This window comes from Tachypleus tridentatus, chromosome 12 (assembly GCF_004210375.1).
Source record: "Tachypleus tridentatus isolate NWPU-2018 chromosome 12, ASM421037v1, whole genome shotgun sequence".
In the NCBI taxonomy this organism is placed as follows: Eukaryota; Metazoa; Arthropoda; class Merostomata; order Xiphosura; family Limulidae; genus Tachypleus; species Tachypleus tridentatus.
Window position 1 is genome coordinate 37,280,811 of NC_134836.1, and position 18,526 is coordinate 37,299,336.

The 18,526-nt window shown below is 32.1% G+C and overlaps 1 protein-coding gene across 1 annotated transcript in view; it reads right to left on the reverse strand.

Annotated features, from left to right (window-relative positions):
* Window positions 1-18,526, reverse strand: part of LOC143235863 (cell adhesion molecule Dscam1-like) — a 185,382-nt gene that overhangs the window by 50,338 nt on the left and 116,518 nt on the right. Inside the window, 7 exon segments of the mRNA XM_076474104.1 lie at window positions 1,184-1,483; window positions 11,003-11,185; window positions 11,511-11,537; window positions 11,540-11,608; window positions 13,306-13,460; window positions 13,956-14,070; window positions 17,193-17,346. Of these exon segments, the coding sequence (XP_076330219.1) occupies window positions 1,184-1,483; window positions 11,003-11,185; window positions 11,511-11,537; window positions 11,540-11,608; window positions 13,306-13,460; window positions 13,956-14,070; window positions 17,193-17,346 (1,003 nt within the window).

An 18,526-nucleotide genomic window follows, 5' to 3' on the forward strand; every position in this document is an offset into this window, starting at 1 on the left:
CCTGGGTAGTTTTGGAAGATATTCAAACCAAACCAAAATGTCAAGTTAAAACTCACAGATGTGAGGAACACCTGGAAGAGAAGGTCAGTGATTATGGTGCAATAAACAGTGATGGAAAAGACAGTATTTAAACTAATAAAGAAAACAAGGAGATCAAGTAAGAAAGAATGAAGGTCACCTAGTAGAGTCTGGACTGTTTCACAAGAGACCAGACAAAATCCACACACGAAGACTGACTGTAGTTATGTTGGAATAAACAAAGAGGACTGAAGTTGCTGGAAAATTAATCTAGATAGTAGAAAAGTTATGGAAATTCTGACCTATGATTTGTCAAAACATGGGAATAAGCCAAACCTGGGGCCAAGACATGTTGGAATGTGAAATTAATTGGGTAAGAAATTGTTTAACACAGACTAGAATATTAGTGTAGGAGGAAAACTAAATAATCTGATGTCAGAGCAGAATAAAGAAGAGAGGAGGAGGAATCATAAGATAAAGGGAAAAAAAACAAGAGGTAAAATACATGAGAAAACAAGTTCAAAAATGGAGATGAAGGACGAGACAGATCAAGAGGTTTTGAACAGGAAGGAACAGCATAGGTAGGAGGTAGAAAAAGACTCTTCCAAACCTTCATTTACATGGACAGATTCTCCAGGTAAAGAGAGATTCAACCACAGTTCACTGATAGAGTTGGCTGAATGACAGACTTTAACTCACAATATATCAAGGACAGGACTTCCTTCACTGATAGTGTGGAATGTCAAATCAAGCAGTAATGAGAGCACTATATACAATGTAGAGGGAGTCAACTGTGCTAGGAGGGTGAATCATACTCTTGTTAGAGGTGGGTTGTCACATGCTCATTTGCATATGACAGCACAACTATACAATGTAAAATCAATTCATGCTAAGTGAGAGCATCAAGGTTAGTGGACAGTGAAAATTGCACAAATAAAGAGCAGAACAAGTCAAAAAACTTATTATTATTATTCGATAAGCTTCATATCAGAACAAAATGTAACTAGCATATTTGATCTGATTCTTTGTTAATCGAAACTTTCACATAAGAATCACCATAAACATTTTATGTAACAGTTCAAAATTATAAAAAAGTTATTTCAGTTGTATCTTTACATTTCAATCAAACATATATAATAGTAAATAGACTTTATTAGACAAATACCTCTAGTCCCATGAAATGGTGGTGTCAGAACATTGTATTCAGCCACTGTTGTGCCTGCACTGTTGTGTGCAGTTACTTGGACACTATACCAAGTCTTTGGTTTCAAATCATGAAGAGTCATAGCCCCATCTTGGGGTGTCAGTCTTGTGGCTACAATTGTCCACTCTGATGAGAACTGAATTTTGTACTTAAGTGACATTTTAGAAATAGGGCATCCTTTGTCATCCCATTTATTTAGGTGCAAGGTAATGGATGTTGAATTTGGAGTGATAAAAGATTCCATCCTAGGTGGCACAGGTTCTAAAAAAATATTGTTATAAAAGTATACAGATAACTATTGAATTTTTGTTCCAAAAACAACAACATAACTTGATGTAAGTGTAACTCATGTTTTATATGAAAATAAAACTTATTTTTACTTACACTTTTTCATCAACTGTGGATTTACCCTTGACATAACAATAAATTCCTTAAGGTAAAACATGGATGTACAGAAATATACAAAATATTTTTTTCACTACTGTTGTTATAATACCTTTAAAATGATGCATTTAAAATACTAAAACTTCAAACTTGTAGTTTCTAGAAAAATAAGCAAGAATCTATAAAAAAGTCTATTCTACAAGTCAAGAATATTTAGAATAAAAAACCAAAAATGTCCATTACTTAATTTGAAGACTAAGAGAGATATGAAAATTTTAAAACTTCCAAAAAATTGTTTAGTTGTATATTTATAATACAGATGTATACATATTTTATTTTCTCTTCACTTGAAATGAAAGAAATCATCAAGTAAACATTATAACTGACAGTGTAATAAGTTAGTAGAAATACATTTAAGTTTGAAAACAAGCAAGTTTTAACACTATTATAAAACCAAGCAAGGTTAAAAACTGAAAGTAAGAAAGCTTCAACAAAATTTTAAAATCAAAACGTTAAAAAACTGGAAGTATGAGAGTTTCAACACTGTGATAAAATCAAGTATTTTCTGAATTAGTATTTATCTATGAATATATACATAGAGAAGGTAGGATTTTCTTATCCACCATCTTCAAAAAACAGGACTTTCTTTCTTTCTCTTGTTTTTTTTTTTTTTTCTGAAAGCAATCTCCTCCCCATAAATGCTTGCAAGCATTGACATTTTATAGATATGGGACATTAAGGGCTTTCTTACCCACTCCATGCTCTTTTTATCTTATTTTATTTTTTCACATTTTGCTCCCTGTTATTATTATTTTTTACTACATATGAGGCTTTGGGAACAGAACTTGAGACTTATAGACAATGTATTTTCCTTTTCCTGCAGTTATCTTAAAAAATAAAGTCACCAAGACCTACATTAGAGCTTGTGTCCTATTGTGCAAAGTTTTGGTTAAGGCTTATTTTGTATTATGAAAATGTTAGATGTGCCCATTGATAATAACCTATTATAACACTAAAATATCATCAGTTATTCATCTAAAACAAACTTAATATAACACATCCAGTATACATTTTCTTAGAATATTGTTACAGAATTATCTTTCCCATTTAAGTTTTACAACTAGAAAAACTCCAAACTCAGAATGTAAGGGTTTCTGCTCACTAACAATAATTTTATTGAATACTGATGTATCAGAAACTGGATTTAATTGGAGGTAAATACGTCAATCCCTTACACACCTAAATGAAACTGAATGAAACACAAATGGAGCCAAAAGCCATATTACAAAACTTGTTGAAGTTAGTACTGAATAAGCTACAACATTTATGAAGCTCAACTTTATAAAACTCTGACATAATGAGTACATTTACCAAATTGGGTAATTACTCAATGGAGCAGATTTTCTTCCTGAAACAATATTTGATAAGTTAAAGTACCAAATTGGGTAATTACTCAATGGAGCAGATTTTCTTCCTGAAACAAAATTTGATAAGTTAAAGTTTCTTACACGCTTTATTTTTATCTCAGTAAAATGGAAGATGTCTTTGTGTTAAAAGAGCAGAAACAACCATCATATTTATTACTATTCAGATCTATCCTAAATTTTAATTACAAAACTCTTCTATATAAGCTAATAAAGTACTTAAGCAGTCATAATATATTTTTAATGTTTTATTACTCTCTTCAGTGCAGCTTACATTTAGACTTCTGTGTTTCCATAGGTTCGTTATAAAAATATAGCATGTGCTATTGTATACTAGCAATGTTAGAGATTGCCCTGCCACTTGTAAGAGGCATAATGTCTAAGCCTAACATGCTCTTGTATAAACACCAAATGTTTGAGATCACCATATCTCATATATTATTTTTGCATACTTTTTAGACATAACATGCTACAGTATATATACATCACATAGGAAATAGTTCTATCTCACTTATTTGTTGGTAATTTTTAAGCATATTTATTCAACCATATACACACCACTGTTATGAGACAGCTCCTTCTTACATTTTATTTTAATTTTAAGCAAATCATGCTGTTGCTATGTTTAGACTTACTGTATGCTTCACGCATTTGTTCATTATATTTAAGTCTAAGATGCAAAATGTTCAGATCTAAAATAATTTTTAATACTTCTTGATAAACATAAAATTACTTCATAAATCAGAGTTGCATTAAAAATTTAACAGACAATTTATTGTATTCAGGCAGTAAATTCTATAAACTCTTATTGCTAAACAACTCAAACATAAAGCACTGCAATATCTTGGTAAACGTTGCATTAGTTCATATTATTCAGCAAAAAGCAATGAATAAATACTTATTTTTATTTATAGCACTAGTTTTTATAGGGTTCACAGTATGCAAAACTACACTTTTTTTTTAAATAAAACTGCATATCTATATATACAACACTAGTAGAGGAAATTACCTTTATCATTGTTACAAATCCTGGTCAAGTATTTTAGGATATGTACATTCAATTTTGTTCACAGATGTTTTAAAGACATATTACATATAATGTATTAGCAGAAGTTGTGTAATACTTCTGAAAGCCTGATACATTTATTGCATGTATGGTATTATTATGAAAGTAAATATCTTGTATTCAAAATCTAATTTTAACATCTGTGAGACCATTTTAAACAAAGAAAATTCATGCAGAACTAATTATTTCAGATTACTTATGTTAGTAAGAATTTTAATATGTATATGTTAAGCAGTAATCAAAAAACAATAAGTGATTGAGGGTACGATTAATGCTTGTTTAAATGTTCTGTATGCAATTTCTACCATTCTCATGGACACCCTGGTCCTGGTAGGTAGAGAGTTCATTGGAAATATCCTCAAGTTTTCTTATCATTCAGTAAGTTTGCTTCTTCTTAATATAAATAGATTTCACCTGTTCCCATACAATAATAAAAATTACTAGAACATACATACCATTAATTTATGGTATTTGTAGTGGCATTATCGCATTAACAATTTTGACATTTACACTGCTTTGCACACTTCCTCTCTTGCCAACATAAATATATTTAAAATAAAAAACTACTTCCATATAGATTACATATATGCTAAGTATTTTAAAAATCTGTATATTTTAAGCACTTACTACAGGGTGTTCGGAAAGTCACTGTGCACTTATATATTTATTAACAGACATGTTTCAATATAGAATATAGGAGGTAAATATGAATGACAATTATAAACAATGTTGAAAGTAACCCACGTTGGCATCAATACAGGCCTGGATCCTTCTTATCTTGTTTCTAAACACTGCTATCGGTTGCTGGCTTGAAATAGACTGAATGAAATATGATAACAAAACTGCACAGTGACTTTCTGAACACCTTGTATAATTATCGTATTATTGTTTATGTATTTTAATAGTCACATATCATAAGACAAAAACATTTCGCCATTTTAATGCTTTGACATCTCTTCTTCAGTAGCTACACAAACCTGACACCAAGTCATAAGGAAGAGTGACAATGTGGATGCTGGATATTCTGAAAAAGGCTCTGCCATTGTACACAGGGGGATCACAAACTGTCATGCTCTCTGACGTTCTGAGAGTTTGGTTTAGAAAAAACATTTAATATTGGGTGTGAACTAAACAGCTTATTTTTATATTCATATTATATTTTTAGTCTTTTAGTTGTGTCATGGCTCAGCCCCATTTTCAGGTACCAAACCAATGTTCTAGTGTGTCCCAATAGTAGTAAATTCCTGATAAGAAGTAATATCTTTATTATGAGTTTAACATCATCAGATACAAGTAGTTTATGCACATACATGAACTCGTACACTGTATGAGTTGAAATGATAGTAAACATGAGATCGTTCTCTATTACGTTTGGTGAAAGTGGTTTCCAATTTTGCCAGGTTTCTCCAATGTAGAATCTTGGGAAGTTACTACATGTTACTGCCAAGCTACAAACTAAAATTGTTACTTATGAAATTACATAGAATTGCACAGTACCAACTCATTTACAAAATAACCTGTAATAACTGCTAAAAATTCTATACAAAATAAACTGGAAACCAGAGTTGCTACACATAATAATAATACCCCACCTTCACGTTTACTACAATCACAACTGAAAAAAAAAAACAATCGTATAACTATTAAAAACACTGTAATTTTAAACAAAAAACAAACATCAACAAATTCAAAACCAAAGCCATCTTAACTGAACAATACATACTGTTTAAGTACTCTCTAGTCGTGTGATCTCTTTCTCCCATACTATATATAAAACGGTGTTAAGGTCTTGTTTGATAGATGGAATATTTCCAATGTGTTTAGATGTTACTGCCACTGACATTTTCCATTATGACTTTAACATGACGACAAAGAATGATTAAGGAAGAATAATTTTCAATTTTGATCTCATTATAATGCTGTTTTTGTTTTGTAATAATTCTATTTTACATTAAATCCAGTTATTAAGGTTAACTGTCTTCTCACAACTGGTTACAGACAGCAAAAGACAGTAGGAGTTGATACATTGTGGGTTCAAGTATTTAAGTCCCAAACATTAACTGATGCTCCTTAGTTCCTCATGAGTTTGGCAATGACATTGAAATCTTGTCTGATAGATAGAATATTCCTAGTGCATTTGGGTGCTATGGCCACAGATATTATCCACTATAAAATAAGGATTACAACACAAACTGGTAATGGAAGAATTTTTATTTCTGGTCTCATTATAACGTTGTTTTTGTTTTCTCTTAAGTTCATAACTGTTCTACCATGCTGATTTTAAACACTTATGGAGATATTTAAAAGGATTACACGTACATACATATATATATATTCCTGTGCTTATGTAAACAACTTGTAACTTGTGGGTGAAATAAGCTTGTAAAAATATTGTACATTTATAATGGTAAGCTAAGCTGAGGATGTATTTCCAGTAATACTTACCTCCACTAACATATAGCTATTCCTCAGCCTTCACTTTGTTTATCTAAACAATTGTGTCACTTGCTCCAGTCTTTTATACCACACTTAAATGCCTTTGGCAATTTTGGACCTTAGTTCATATATCAAGGGTTGAAGAGTTCATTAAAGGCCAGCCCCAGATAGTTAATGTCACACAGCTTGTAGTTGGAATTAATGGGTCTTGCTTCCTATATCCCACATTGGTGACTAGGGAAATTAGACTGCAAGGCTATAAATACATATCATATTTATATATAGGTATACTTATGATTGGATCCCAACCAGTAGCCATAAAATGTGTTGTCTGAAGCATGCTTGGAAAGTAAGCAACATTGAAGTGGGCACATATTCTTCTCCACCTGAAGAAGTCTGAAAGGCAACACTCTAGGCTCAGAATGATGCAACTGTGTATGTCATACTCACCCAAAGGAACAGAACTCATCCAGTCTGGAAGTCTGAATATTTATCTTCACTTCCTAACCGAGTAAGAAGGAGGATTCCACATGCCCCTCAAAATTATGAAGAGGATGTGGAACAATGTTGGCAACCAAGAACCTAGAATGGAACCATGTTTCATTTGGAATTATGAAGGAATAGTGGACTTCATTCCAATAAAAATACTAAATCAACATTGATCAAAAGGAAAGGTCAGATACACCCTCAGCCAGATAACTAAGCATCAAATCGAAACTAGTATTACAAGTAGGCTCTCCTACAAAAACATCCAGAGATCCTGGTGGGGGGGGAGACTCAATATCACCCTTTTTTCAAGGATGGAGGAAAACACTCAAAAACTCTGGAGGAGAAGCCTATGTTCACCCCAAATGGGTATAATTAGGAGTTCCTAGCTTCACTGGTAGAAGCTGGATGGGGTAATCCTAAAAACAGTGCAACAGGTGAACCAAGTTTCCCAAATTTTGAAAACAAACTGATCACAGTTTATTCAATCCTATGATTGGCATAGTTGGGCAGGATCCCCTTTACATTTACTTATGTTAGTCCATGAATGGCAGTCCTGCACCTGGTGAATTCCTAGATGATTATATGAACTATCTCATTTCTACATAGCCTGTTGCAGCCAGTAGACCAGAAAGTTAATTTGGTGCTAGTGTGGAACTAGATTGATAAAAGCAGACTCACCATAGAGGGGAATTCAATGAACAAGAGGTAATGGATCATGGAAAGGAAAGAGACAAGAGGAGGACAAAAATACTCACTCCCTGGTATAATCTAGCAGGTGTAGCTATAAGGAATAGTCATAAACCATTCAAAGAAGAAAGTGGCAGATTATGTAAAAAAATGTGAGAGAAAATTATTCGAGAAAAAGCTGCATATCAGCCCATATTATGTTCTCCAACAGGTTATTGAAACTAGCAGTAAAAGACATAGAAGTGTGAAAAAATCAGATGAGATGTGACTCTCTAAAGGTTCTCCACCTATAAAAAGTGTCCAGAATAAGCAACAGGCATATCTGCAAATACAGCTTATCAGAGTAATTAGAGTTAAATCTCTGGAAACCAAAAACTCCCAATGAATACAGAGTCGAGTATTATCATTCTGAAAGGAGTAATGTGAGCCATATGCTACCTCACGACTCTGATTGGGCATAACAAATGATCAATGAGGTGAGAAATAGCTGACAAAGAATTTAGGAGAAGGATTTATTCCTTTCCCTTGTTGCTAGAAATTTAGAAAGAAAGGACCTATAAAGGTATAGCAGGATCAAAGTGGAATGAGAAAATGTCCTGTGTAAATAATTCCAACCTATGACAGTCACATGCCATAAACAACAAAAATACTCTTTAAGAAAAATGTGATACATGGTAGATTAGGTTAGAGTTTTAAATGGATGTTAAGTTAGAGCATGTAATACCACCCTAATATCGCAATTAATTAAGTAACTGAAAAGGCCATTTGTGAAGAAGAGCTCTAAACAACTGGAGAAGGATGGATAGAACTTTCCTAGGGTAGACATCGCCACAGTCAGTGCCAGTAAGCCCAAGTAGAAAACCTTGAAACTAAGGATGGAATCTATTCAGAGAATACATAAAGCAAGGAACAGAAGCCAGGGGTTGGGGTACAGGAGGTTTAGTAGTGCCTGACTAATAGCAAAAGCCAAAGAAAGTTTAGAAGCCAACAACAGCAATGAAAAAAATAACAATTCATTATTTCAACACCTCTGGGATGTCTGTGGACATCAAGGGATGAAGAAAAAGGAAACTTATGTAACTCACAGAGGGCTACAGCAAGTAGAAGAACTTCCTTAAACAAGGTATTTCTATGACATAAATCACAACAACATACAAGCTACTGTACCAAAGAAAGAACAGAATATGGCAATATTACCAAGGTAGAAGTCTTTAAAAGATTCAATTCGTCTTTAAATTGAAGTGGGACCCTTGATAGGTATCCTAAAAGAATTTTGGAAAGAGAAATTTATCAGATCAAGAGGGAGGGTTAAACAAAGCATGGGCATGGCATGGCTAGGTGGTTAGGGTGCTCTGAGGGTCATGATTTTGAATCCATATCACACCAAATGTGCTCGCTCTTTCAGCTATGGGGTCACTATAATGTAATAGTCAGTTCCACTAATCATTAGTAAAAGAGTAGCTCAAGAGTTAGCAGTGGGTGGTGATGACTAGTTGCCTTACCTCTAATCTCACACTGCTAAATTAAGGATGGCTAACACAGACATCCCTCATGTAGCTTTTGTAAAAATTCAAAACATAGAAAGAAAGTGTTCAAATTAATACAGGGTCCAGTCTGGAACCCTGTATATCTAAGAACAGATTTGGTCTGTGGAATCGAAATATACATCCACGCAGTGGTGGTAAGCAAAAACATGCAAACAGACAAATGAGGTAAATGTTCTATCTATCTCATCCCACAACGATACAGTAAATATCTTATCGTAAAACAACAACATCAGATGAAGGATGAAAAACTATGTAATCCTCCTGCTCTTTCTGCCATCCATAAAGCATTAGACTCAAAGAAAACTAAGGAAAGTCCTATGTTCTCACAAACCTGAGTGTTTAACTAAAGAAAAGAAAATGGTTGATTCAAATTGATATTGTGAAAAGCGAACTTAGTAAAGAAAAATGTCCTGAGTCGTCAGGAAACACACCACTAAGACAAATCATGGAAAGCCCAACCAAGTGTGACTCCCTTCTCAACTGTAAAGAGATGCTAGATAACAAATGAGGAACAGGAGAGGTTTGATTAACTTCCACACACACTAACAACAGTATCACAAGAATTGATGTCAGAAAACAGCATGTTAATTTTTTAAAAGAAACGACACATGCACGGAAATCCACAAGAAAATGCCAAAATTGCAATGCAGAATGTAATGAATCATAGTATTTGTGAGAGAAAACTGAAAAGAAATGCTTTATCAAGAAGAGGTGGTTGCATTATTTGAGTGAGGTGTTTATACATAGTACCAGGTTAAAGGGCACACTGTCGTAGATGGAAAGTGTCACAAGACAAAAAAACATCAAGAAAATTTAAATGGAGTAAAAGAGACTGGAGAAAGCAAGACCAATGTATAGATGGGAAAAAATGAAAGTTGAAGAACAGTGGATGATAAGTATGTTTTGGAATAAAGGTTTTTTTCATTGTCCTTTTATGCCATGTACAAGTTTCATTGGTCTCAAAGTGGGTTCTTCATCATCTATATTGTTTATGTCTTAAACATTTACCATAAAAAATCCTCAAAAGTGAGAAATCAGAAAGTTAAAAACCCAGTAATTACTATTACATTTTCTCTGTATTTTTCTGTCACCTATGTGAATAAAACAATAGTTTCAATGTTATATTGTTGAAATACAAATAATTTTCAGTCAAGGGCACTATAGTTACTATCAGCTACCACAAATATCAATACATAATTTATCTGAATTTTTGGTGTGAAAAAGATACAGTTTTGAGACAAATATTAACTAAAACGATAGTTAAAGCTTTATAAACATTTACTCTGAAGAATTCATATACTGGCCTCCTAGCAAAACAGTATCATGAGAAATGTGGCAATTTGGGTAGATGGTCTATTACACCAGTTGTCCCAATTCCCAAACAAAAGAAATGTATTTTTATTGTGAGTCACTTCAGAACTATAGATATATTTATAATGGCTTACTAAGAAATGCTTAATATTAATTAAAAGCTATTCATGATTTTATTCAAAGAAGTACAATTATATATAGCCCATTGGTTTGTTACATAGTCAGCAATATAGAAACCATTACATATGCAGTATAAGCATTATTTAATAATTCTCACCAACTTCAGGAATCACAACTATTAATGAATATGTCTACCAAATAGTTTGTTTTTCTATATAGATAAAAATTATGTTATTTTATAGCTTAAATATTTTAATTAAAACATCCAAGGTATCACAGAGAATCGGGTAGGTCATAATTACCATTTACAACTTACCTCCACCTTTTGTCCCAACTGGAAGAATGTTGCCAGCTTCACTTTGACCAACTTTGTTGAAGCTGACCATGTAAATCTCATACTGTGAGCCACAGTCCAGTCCACTTACAGTAAAACTGGTTTTATTTCCTGGGATATTGTCATGCAGCCAATTTCCATTCTTTTTGTAATATAGTGTGTATCCTACATGCAAAAAATAAATAATTATTTGATAAGAAGTTTTTAATGAGTAATAATTTTTTTCAGACATGCAATTTTTCAAAATGGAGCTAAATGAAAAATCCATCAACTGACATTGACACAAAAAAGATAAAAACTCAATGGGTTATTGGTGTACAATAAAACTAAATTTAAAATATGAAAAACTCATTTAAAGTAACTTTTAATCCACTTCTGTTGGGCATTTGAAAACGAAAAAGGGTTTACTTCAGAACAGATAGAGATTTCTGAGTATGTGTTTAAACTTGTGGCAAGAAAGCTGATCCAATCAAGTAATCATGTAACTTACCAATAATTGGGTTTTCTTTCATATTGCTTTTTTCCAAGTAACTGTAACTGATTTGGTAGTAGTGGAGCCAATATAAAGAACTGGTGGAGGGGGCAAGACTATATAAAGTGAGAAGGAAAAGATCTCTGATCAATATAACCAACACCATGAATCTAAAAGATGCTAATTTTGACAACTCTTAAGTAAGGTACAATATGACACTTAGAATATATGTGGTTACTAACCAAAAGCAAGTGAAGTACTTAACTTTCCATAAATGAATAATTACTGAGATAACAGAAGTTTGGTGTACTAGTTATTGATCAATACATACTTGAAATGAATAGTATGTACTATTGCAAACTAGAAGAATATAAAATTACATATAAAATGTATCATATAGTATAATTTAGAAAAAAAATAAAGAGTAATCTGCATGGATAAGAAAAACACGTCAGTTGATTAGAAAGATACATAAGAAGATATTTATACTTTATACAATAGAAGTAAATATTATAATGAATTAGTGAACTGTACTGATGTAAGAGTTAAAGCATTGTTGTGTATACAGAAACGATGGGAAAGTAAATAATATAAAGAAAGACAATTTGTTAGCATTGTAAAGAAATTGGCTTTTAATTTGCAGACCTAATTCAGAAATATGATGAGACAAACTGGCCCAATTAACAACAATATACTTACTCATATAAACTTTAGACTCACACATTTTCCAGGAAGAAAAAATATCTCCTATTATTTTAAAAATAATATAAAAAGATATACTTACATGGTAGTTTCTGGTTCACTGAGAGCATACAAATATAATTAAAAACAAAAAGCATTATGTTAAGCAAAGTGACTGCATAGTATGCACACATTACTATATTTAAATTATAAAAGCCTTTGATCCATTTTTTGTATATATGATAGTTATACAGAGGTTTTAAAGGGGTAAAAATATTTATATACCATTAAATTCAGATTTGTTTTGTTCTGAAACCTTTAAGGAAATGTATGATGAAATTGCCCTAAAACATGTTAGGTATTGTTTATGAAATTTTCTAACCAAGAAATTAATATAAACACAAATAACTATGCTTTTAAAAGTAAAAGCTGATTTATGTAGCATCCATGTGATGTGTTCTTTCGTTTGAAAAGCTTTGTCTGTAACATGCTGCCTTTTGTTAATCTAAATGTTATATGAATTTAACAAGTTAAAATTAGAAGTTTATTATTGGATTATTAAACAAAATAAGATGTTTCTATTAACCAAGCAATAACCTGTTTTGCATTTGAAGCAAAATTTATAAAATAGTTATACATCACAATTAAACATGGTTATATTCTGATCAAACAATTAAACTACAATTTCCAAGAGAAAGAGAGGAGAAAATAAGAAAACTGTGTGTGTGTTTTTTTCGTATAGCAGAGCCAGAAAGGGCTATCTGGTCAGCCCACCGAGGGGAATCGAACCCCTGATTTTAGCGTTGTAAATCTGGAGACATACTGCTGTACTAGCGGGGGGCAACAAGAAAACATTAAGCAGCATAAATTGAACAGTTACATAAAATTTCTTACAGAAAAATATTTCATTTAGATAATATTGGTAACATTCAATTTCTTTTTAACTATTACTTGCAACAAAGCTTAATAAATATAAAAAAAACTTTGATATAATCTTAATATATAATTCAACACAGTAGTTATAATGATCCATAATACATTCTTTCAATGATAAACCTTTATATGCAAAAAGAATTGGGAATAGTCTTATATTTCATAAAATCAAGAGCTTAAAAAAACTGTATCAATTCACCTTCTACATTTACAAAATACACTATCTCATCAGATCCATTCATGTTCCACACTATACAAGAATAATTTCCACTATCCTCTGGCTGAGCCTTCTCAATCCTCAGAGTTCCAGTAGGAAGAATCTTCACTCTTTTAGTTTGGTTTAGAAGCTTCCCCCTGTTTGATACACAATATGTTATATGATTTGAATAGTTCTACAATCAAAATATTATATCAAATTATATATGTATATACACACACACACATACACACCTAAATATATGTATATATTTTTTTTTATTGAGGTAAGCCATTTCTAGATTATTCAAAAATAAAAACTGATCTTCTAAGATTTTCCTTGTTTGTTAATCCTAAAGTTCTTAATACTGATCTCAATGCTTGTTAAATTTCATCAAATTACTTTACTGAATACAGTTCTGGGCCTAAATTTACAGAATCTTGTAACACTAACTGGAAGGTGAAATCAATCTGGCAAAGACTTATAAGTTGGGAAGATGATTTTAAAATTTTACAAACAGGAGGTATTACATCTGAAAACTTAATTTTTGAATTAAAATAACTTTATTCAAAAAAAGTATAATTTGTTTAAAACATTCCCTCTTAGAACGTTAAATAAATGTCAACTGATAATAAGTTAAACTATACATTTACCAAAATTTCCACTTTCTAGAGGGGGTTGGAAGACCAACTGCTCTGCATGCTAATTCTATATCTTGTTGTTGTTGGAATACAATATGGTCACCAAAAGAAGATATTTTTGCTGGGGCTGTAAAGAATGTATTTGAAATAAATAATTTATTACAGCTTTTCTTTCATTATAAGTGAATGTAATTTTATAAAATTTTAAAAGTATTTAGTTGACAGAGTAAAAATTCACATTTCTTATAAACGAAGATGAAAAACATTTGAGGTTACATCTCAGTAGCTAAGTGGCCACAGAATATTGTTTTCTCATGTCTGTATTACTTAAATTGTCATTGTAATTATTAATTCTTTCGGCCTGGTATGGTCAGGTAGTTAGGGCGCTCAACTCATAATCTGAGGGTTGCAGGTTTGAATCCTCGTCACACCATACATGCTTGCCCTTTCAGCCATATGGATATTATTATGTGGTGGTAAATCTTACTATACATTGGTAAAAGAGTAGCTCAAGAGTTTGCAGTGGGTGGCAATGACAAGCTACCTTCCCTCTTATCTTACACTGCTAATTTAGGGATTGCTAGAGCAGGTTGTCCTCATGTAGCTTTGTGCAAAATTCAACAAACAACAAATCAATTGTTTTTTAAGTTTAAAATCATAGCAAAGTATATTTCTTGACGCCAATGTAATGCATCACCATTTGGAAATACTTACATTATATGCACTAAAAATAATCACTATCATTGTAAAAACATGCTATACAGTTCCAACTAACAGTTTGATGGTATATGTTTTACTTAAAGTAACTCGAACGTTTTTCAACACTACATAAAATTGGATGAGATTTCACAGACATTATGAAGTCATTATCACTTACTATTTATTATAACAGCTTCAATAATGTGGTATTTAGTGACAATATAGTACCCCAATAACTGGAGAAAAAGTTAAAGGAAAAATAATTAACTTCTCATGTTAGTCAAGTTTAATTCAAGTTGAGTTTGTTTGAATGATAGCCTGACTTAAATCAAAGGTAGAAAATACTCTTAAATTAAGAACAATCATCTTTCTAGTTTGTATGAATTTATCACGTGTGTGCAAATACAATCTAACTAATGATACATCAAAAATGAAAATTTTATCTTAGTTTTGTATAATTAAACAATGATAAATGTGGATGAAAAACAAACAAAAAATAATTTGAATTTTTGGAGATAACACACAAACAGCACATAAAGATTTTTACAGCCATAATATTAATTTCTACATCTTCAATTATGTCAAATTAAAAAACAGAGACACATTTTAAATGCTATTTTCTTAAGTCATTTCATTACTTGTACAATATTTCATTATACTATTTCTTTATTATAAAATTACACTAAAAACACAAATATATTAAATAAAGTAAAATGTCAGCATGATGACTAGGAAAAATAAAAGGAAATGGCCTCAAACGTAAAAGAACACAGTCACGAAACGAAAAAGTGTAACAAAGTATCAAGGAAAAGAAAGAAGCCATGAAAAAATGGCAGAAATTACTGGACAACTACTCACGAATGGTACATAAAAAAGCAACAAAAAAAGACAAAGAGAGCAGCAACAGTGATGAAAAATGAGGCAATTAAAAATTAGTATGACAATATGGAGACACCAGAATAGTAGAAGATATATTGAAAAGCCAAGCAAAGAGAAATGGCAATGATACATCGCATGATCAATGATGAATGAAAAGGCAGTAAAACAGAGATGGAAATAGAACTATGAGAAACAATTCAACACCAAACATGAAGCAGACAAATTAGAGGAGATACCACCAATATTAGCCCCAGTATTGGATATTAGTAGAGTAGAGGTCAAAGAAAAAAAAATAAGGAAAACAAAGAGATGCAAGTTGGAGGGCCCATCAAGTATTTCATTGTGATAACCAAAGTATTAGAACGTAATTGAATTAGGTGTAAACATCTGCAATAAACATCCATGGATCCATACTATAAAACTAGAAAGGATATGCTCTAAAGTGTGAAAACTATAGAGAAATAAAACTAGTAGAGCATCTGTAGAAGTTGAAGGAAAGGGTACAGAAAAAAGAGAACAAGGGAAATCACAGACATTCAAGAAATACAGTTGGTGTTTTAACCGGTAAGATAAATAACAGATGTAATAGTTGCAGGAAAAAATATCATAAATGAAACAAGATGTTATGCCATGCATTTATTTGGAGAAAGCATATGACAGGGTGCCACAGGAAGTAGTATAACAGTTCCTCCAAAAGTGAGAAGTGCACAAAGAATTGGTTGGACTAGAGAGAGCCACTTATAAAGGAGCAACAACAATCTTGAAGACAATATACGAAGAAGTGGAAAAGTATGAGCAAATGTTGTGCTGCACACTAAAGGTCAGTCACTAACCTCCAACTATTCATCACCATAACTGATGTTTTGAGTAAGGAGTGCCTGTGGGAGCTTTTAATCATGAATTACCTTATCCTAACAGCTGACTGTGAGCAGAAGTTACATATACAAGATAAAGTGTGGCAGAAATGTTTTGAAAGAAGTTGTTTTGAAAGTAAATTCCAGTAAAATGGAAGTTATAGCGAGTAAAAAGAGTTGTAAGAAGAAGGTCAAAATTACAGATGTAAACAAAAAAACCAATGGAGTAGGTGGAAGACTGTAGGTATTTGGAAAGTACAATCCAAAGTGAAGGAGGAAGTAAGAAAGCTGTTAGTGATAGAATCCAGGGTGGTTGGAAGAAATGAAAGGAAATAGTCACAATCATCTGTGAAATAAGATTATCAAAAGCATTGAAAGCCACAGAGTATGAGACCATGATTAAACTGGTGTTGCTCTATGGAGCTGAGAAGTGAACCCTGAAGAAGAAAGTCTTGTTGATAAGAACATAAATCGGGACTGTTGAGTGTTACTGAAAGAGAAGAAAACAAATAAGACAATGGCATTAGTTTGTGGAACCAAGGAGAAAGCAACTGAAGTGAGGCTCAGGTGGTTTAGTCATGTGAACAAAAGAGAAGAACAAGCAGAAAAGATACCATATGACCCCAAACTAGATCAGATTAATGTCATAATGACAAAAAAATGCAAATTATGTGGTTAAAAAATTTGATCAAGTTTAAATTTATAAAATACTAACTTAACCTTAAACTACTGTTTTCTGAATTTTCCATTATAAGTAAGACTGTTTTGTGAAAAGGTCCTTATATTAACTATTGATAATGAAGATATCTAACTTTACCTTTATTATCTGGAATTTGTTCAATAATCTCACTAGAATTCCCTTCTCCCTTGCTTGTTGAAGCAGTTACCCAGAATTCATAACACTGTCCACGAATAAGGTTTCTTGCTTCAAATATTAGTTGATTTGAAGGCACAACAATTTTAGATATATTCTATAAATATCAATAAATAAGCTATGTGAAAGTCTAATTATGTGCAAGCTCAACAATATCAAATCTGTCTATTGCAATTATAAAAACATGATTAAGTTCACTGAAGCAACAGTGAAGAAATGCATACTCTAAATCTTAGTTCATCTAATTCAATATTCATATTCTTATATTGATTTTTACTAGATAGGTGTTAAAAGGAACTGTTAGGTTGTCCAAAAATAAATGTCATTTTTGAACTGCAAAGTTTAGAAAAAGTATAAACCAGTGTTGTAAAACGTGCTTAATTAAATCAAAGTAAGCACCATTTTATTCAATACACTTTTACCAACATGTAACGATGCTGTATATGCCTTTGGTGAAGAAATCAGAGTTTCTATGGTCAATGAACTCTCTAAAAGATTCTTCTGCAGCTGTCTGGTTTTGAAAGCGTTTATTGTTTAAAAAGTTGTCAAAGTGCTTGAAAGAATGAAAACCTGTAGGGAAAAGGGCTGGGGAATAAGGTGGACGAAGCAGAACCTCGATTTCTAATTTGTTCTATTTTGAAGTGTCATCCTTGACAGGTCTTATAATGCCAATTTTGTTGATCTTCAGTTAGCTCAATCAGAACCCAATTATCTAACTTTTTGTCTTTTGAATAAAACTCAGATGGTTGGCAATGGTTGATTTGCTTGTGCCTAGCATTTCTGCAAGCTCATGTATTGTTGTGCAAAGGTCTGTTTCAACTGCTTCCCTTAATGTGTTTACATCTAAGGATGGTTTTCTTCCATGGCCTTCATGGTCTTCCAGACTTTCATCTCCATGTTGAAACCTTAGGAACCAATGCAGAACTCTATGTTCAGTAATAGATCCATGGCTGAATGCCTGGTTGATGTTTTGTGTAGTTTTGGTAGCTTTTCGTCCAAGTTGTAGAGGAAAATCAGATGAAAGTCCTTCTTGTCCATGCTGCTTTGGGAGTTGAAAAGCTCACTATGAGTAGAGTTTAAACAACAGACAATTAAGATACCTTGTAAGCAACAAACGTTGGATTAAACCAACTAACCAATAATAAGTTACTCAATATTCAGTTTCTAAATGCTATCATGAGAGTTCCGACATTTATTTCTGGACAAACTAATAAAATTACTGTAAGATAATCAGTGATGGTCAAAGTTGTACAGAATGAAAACTGTACTGATTTTAC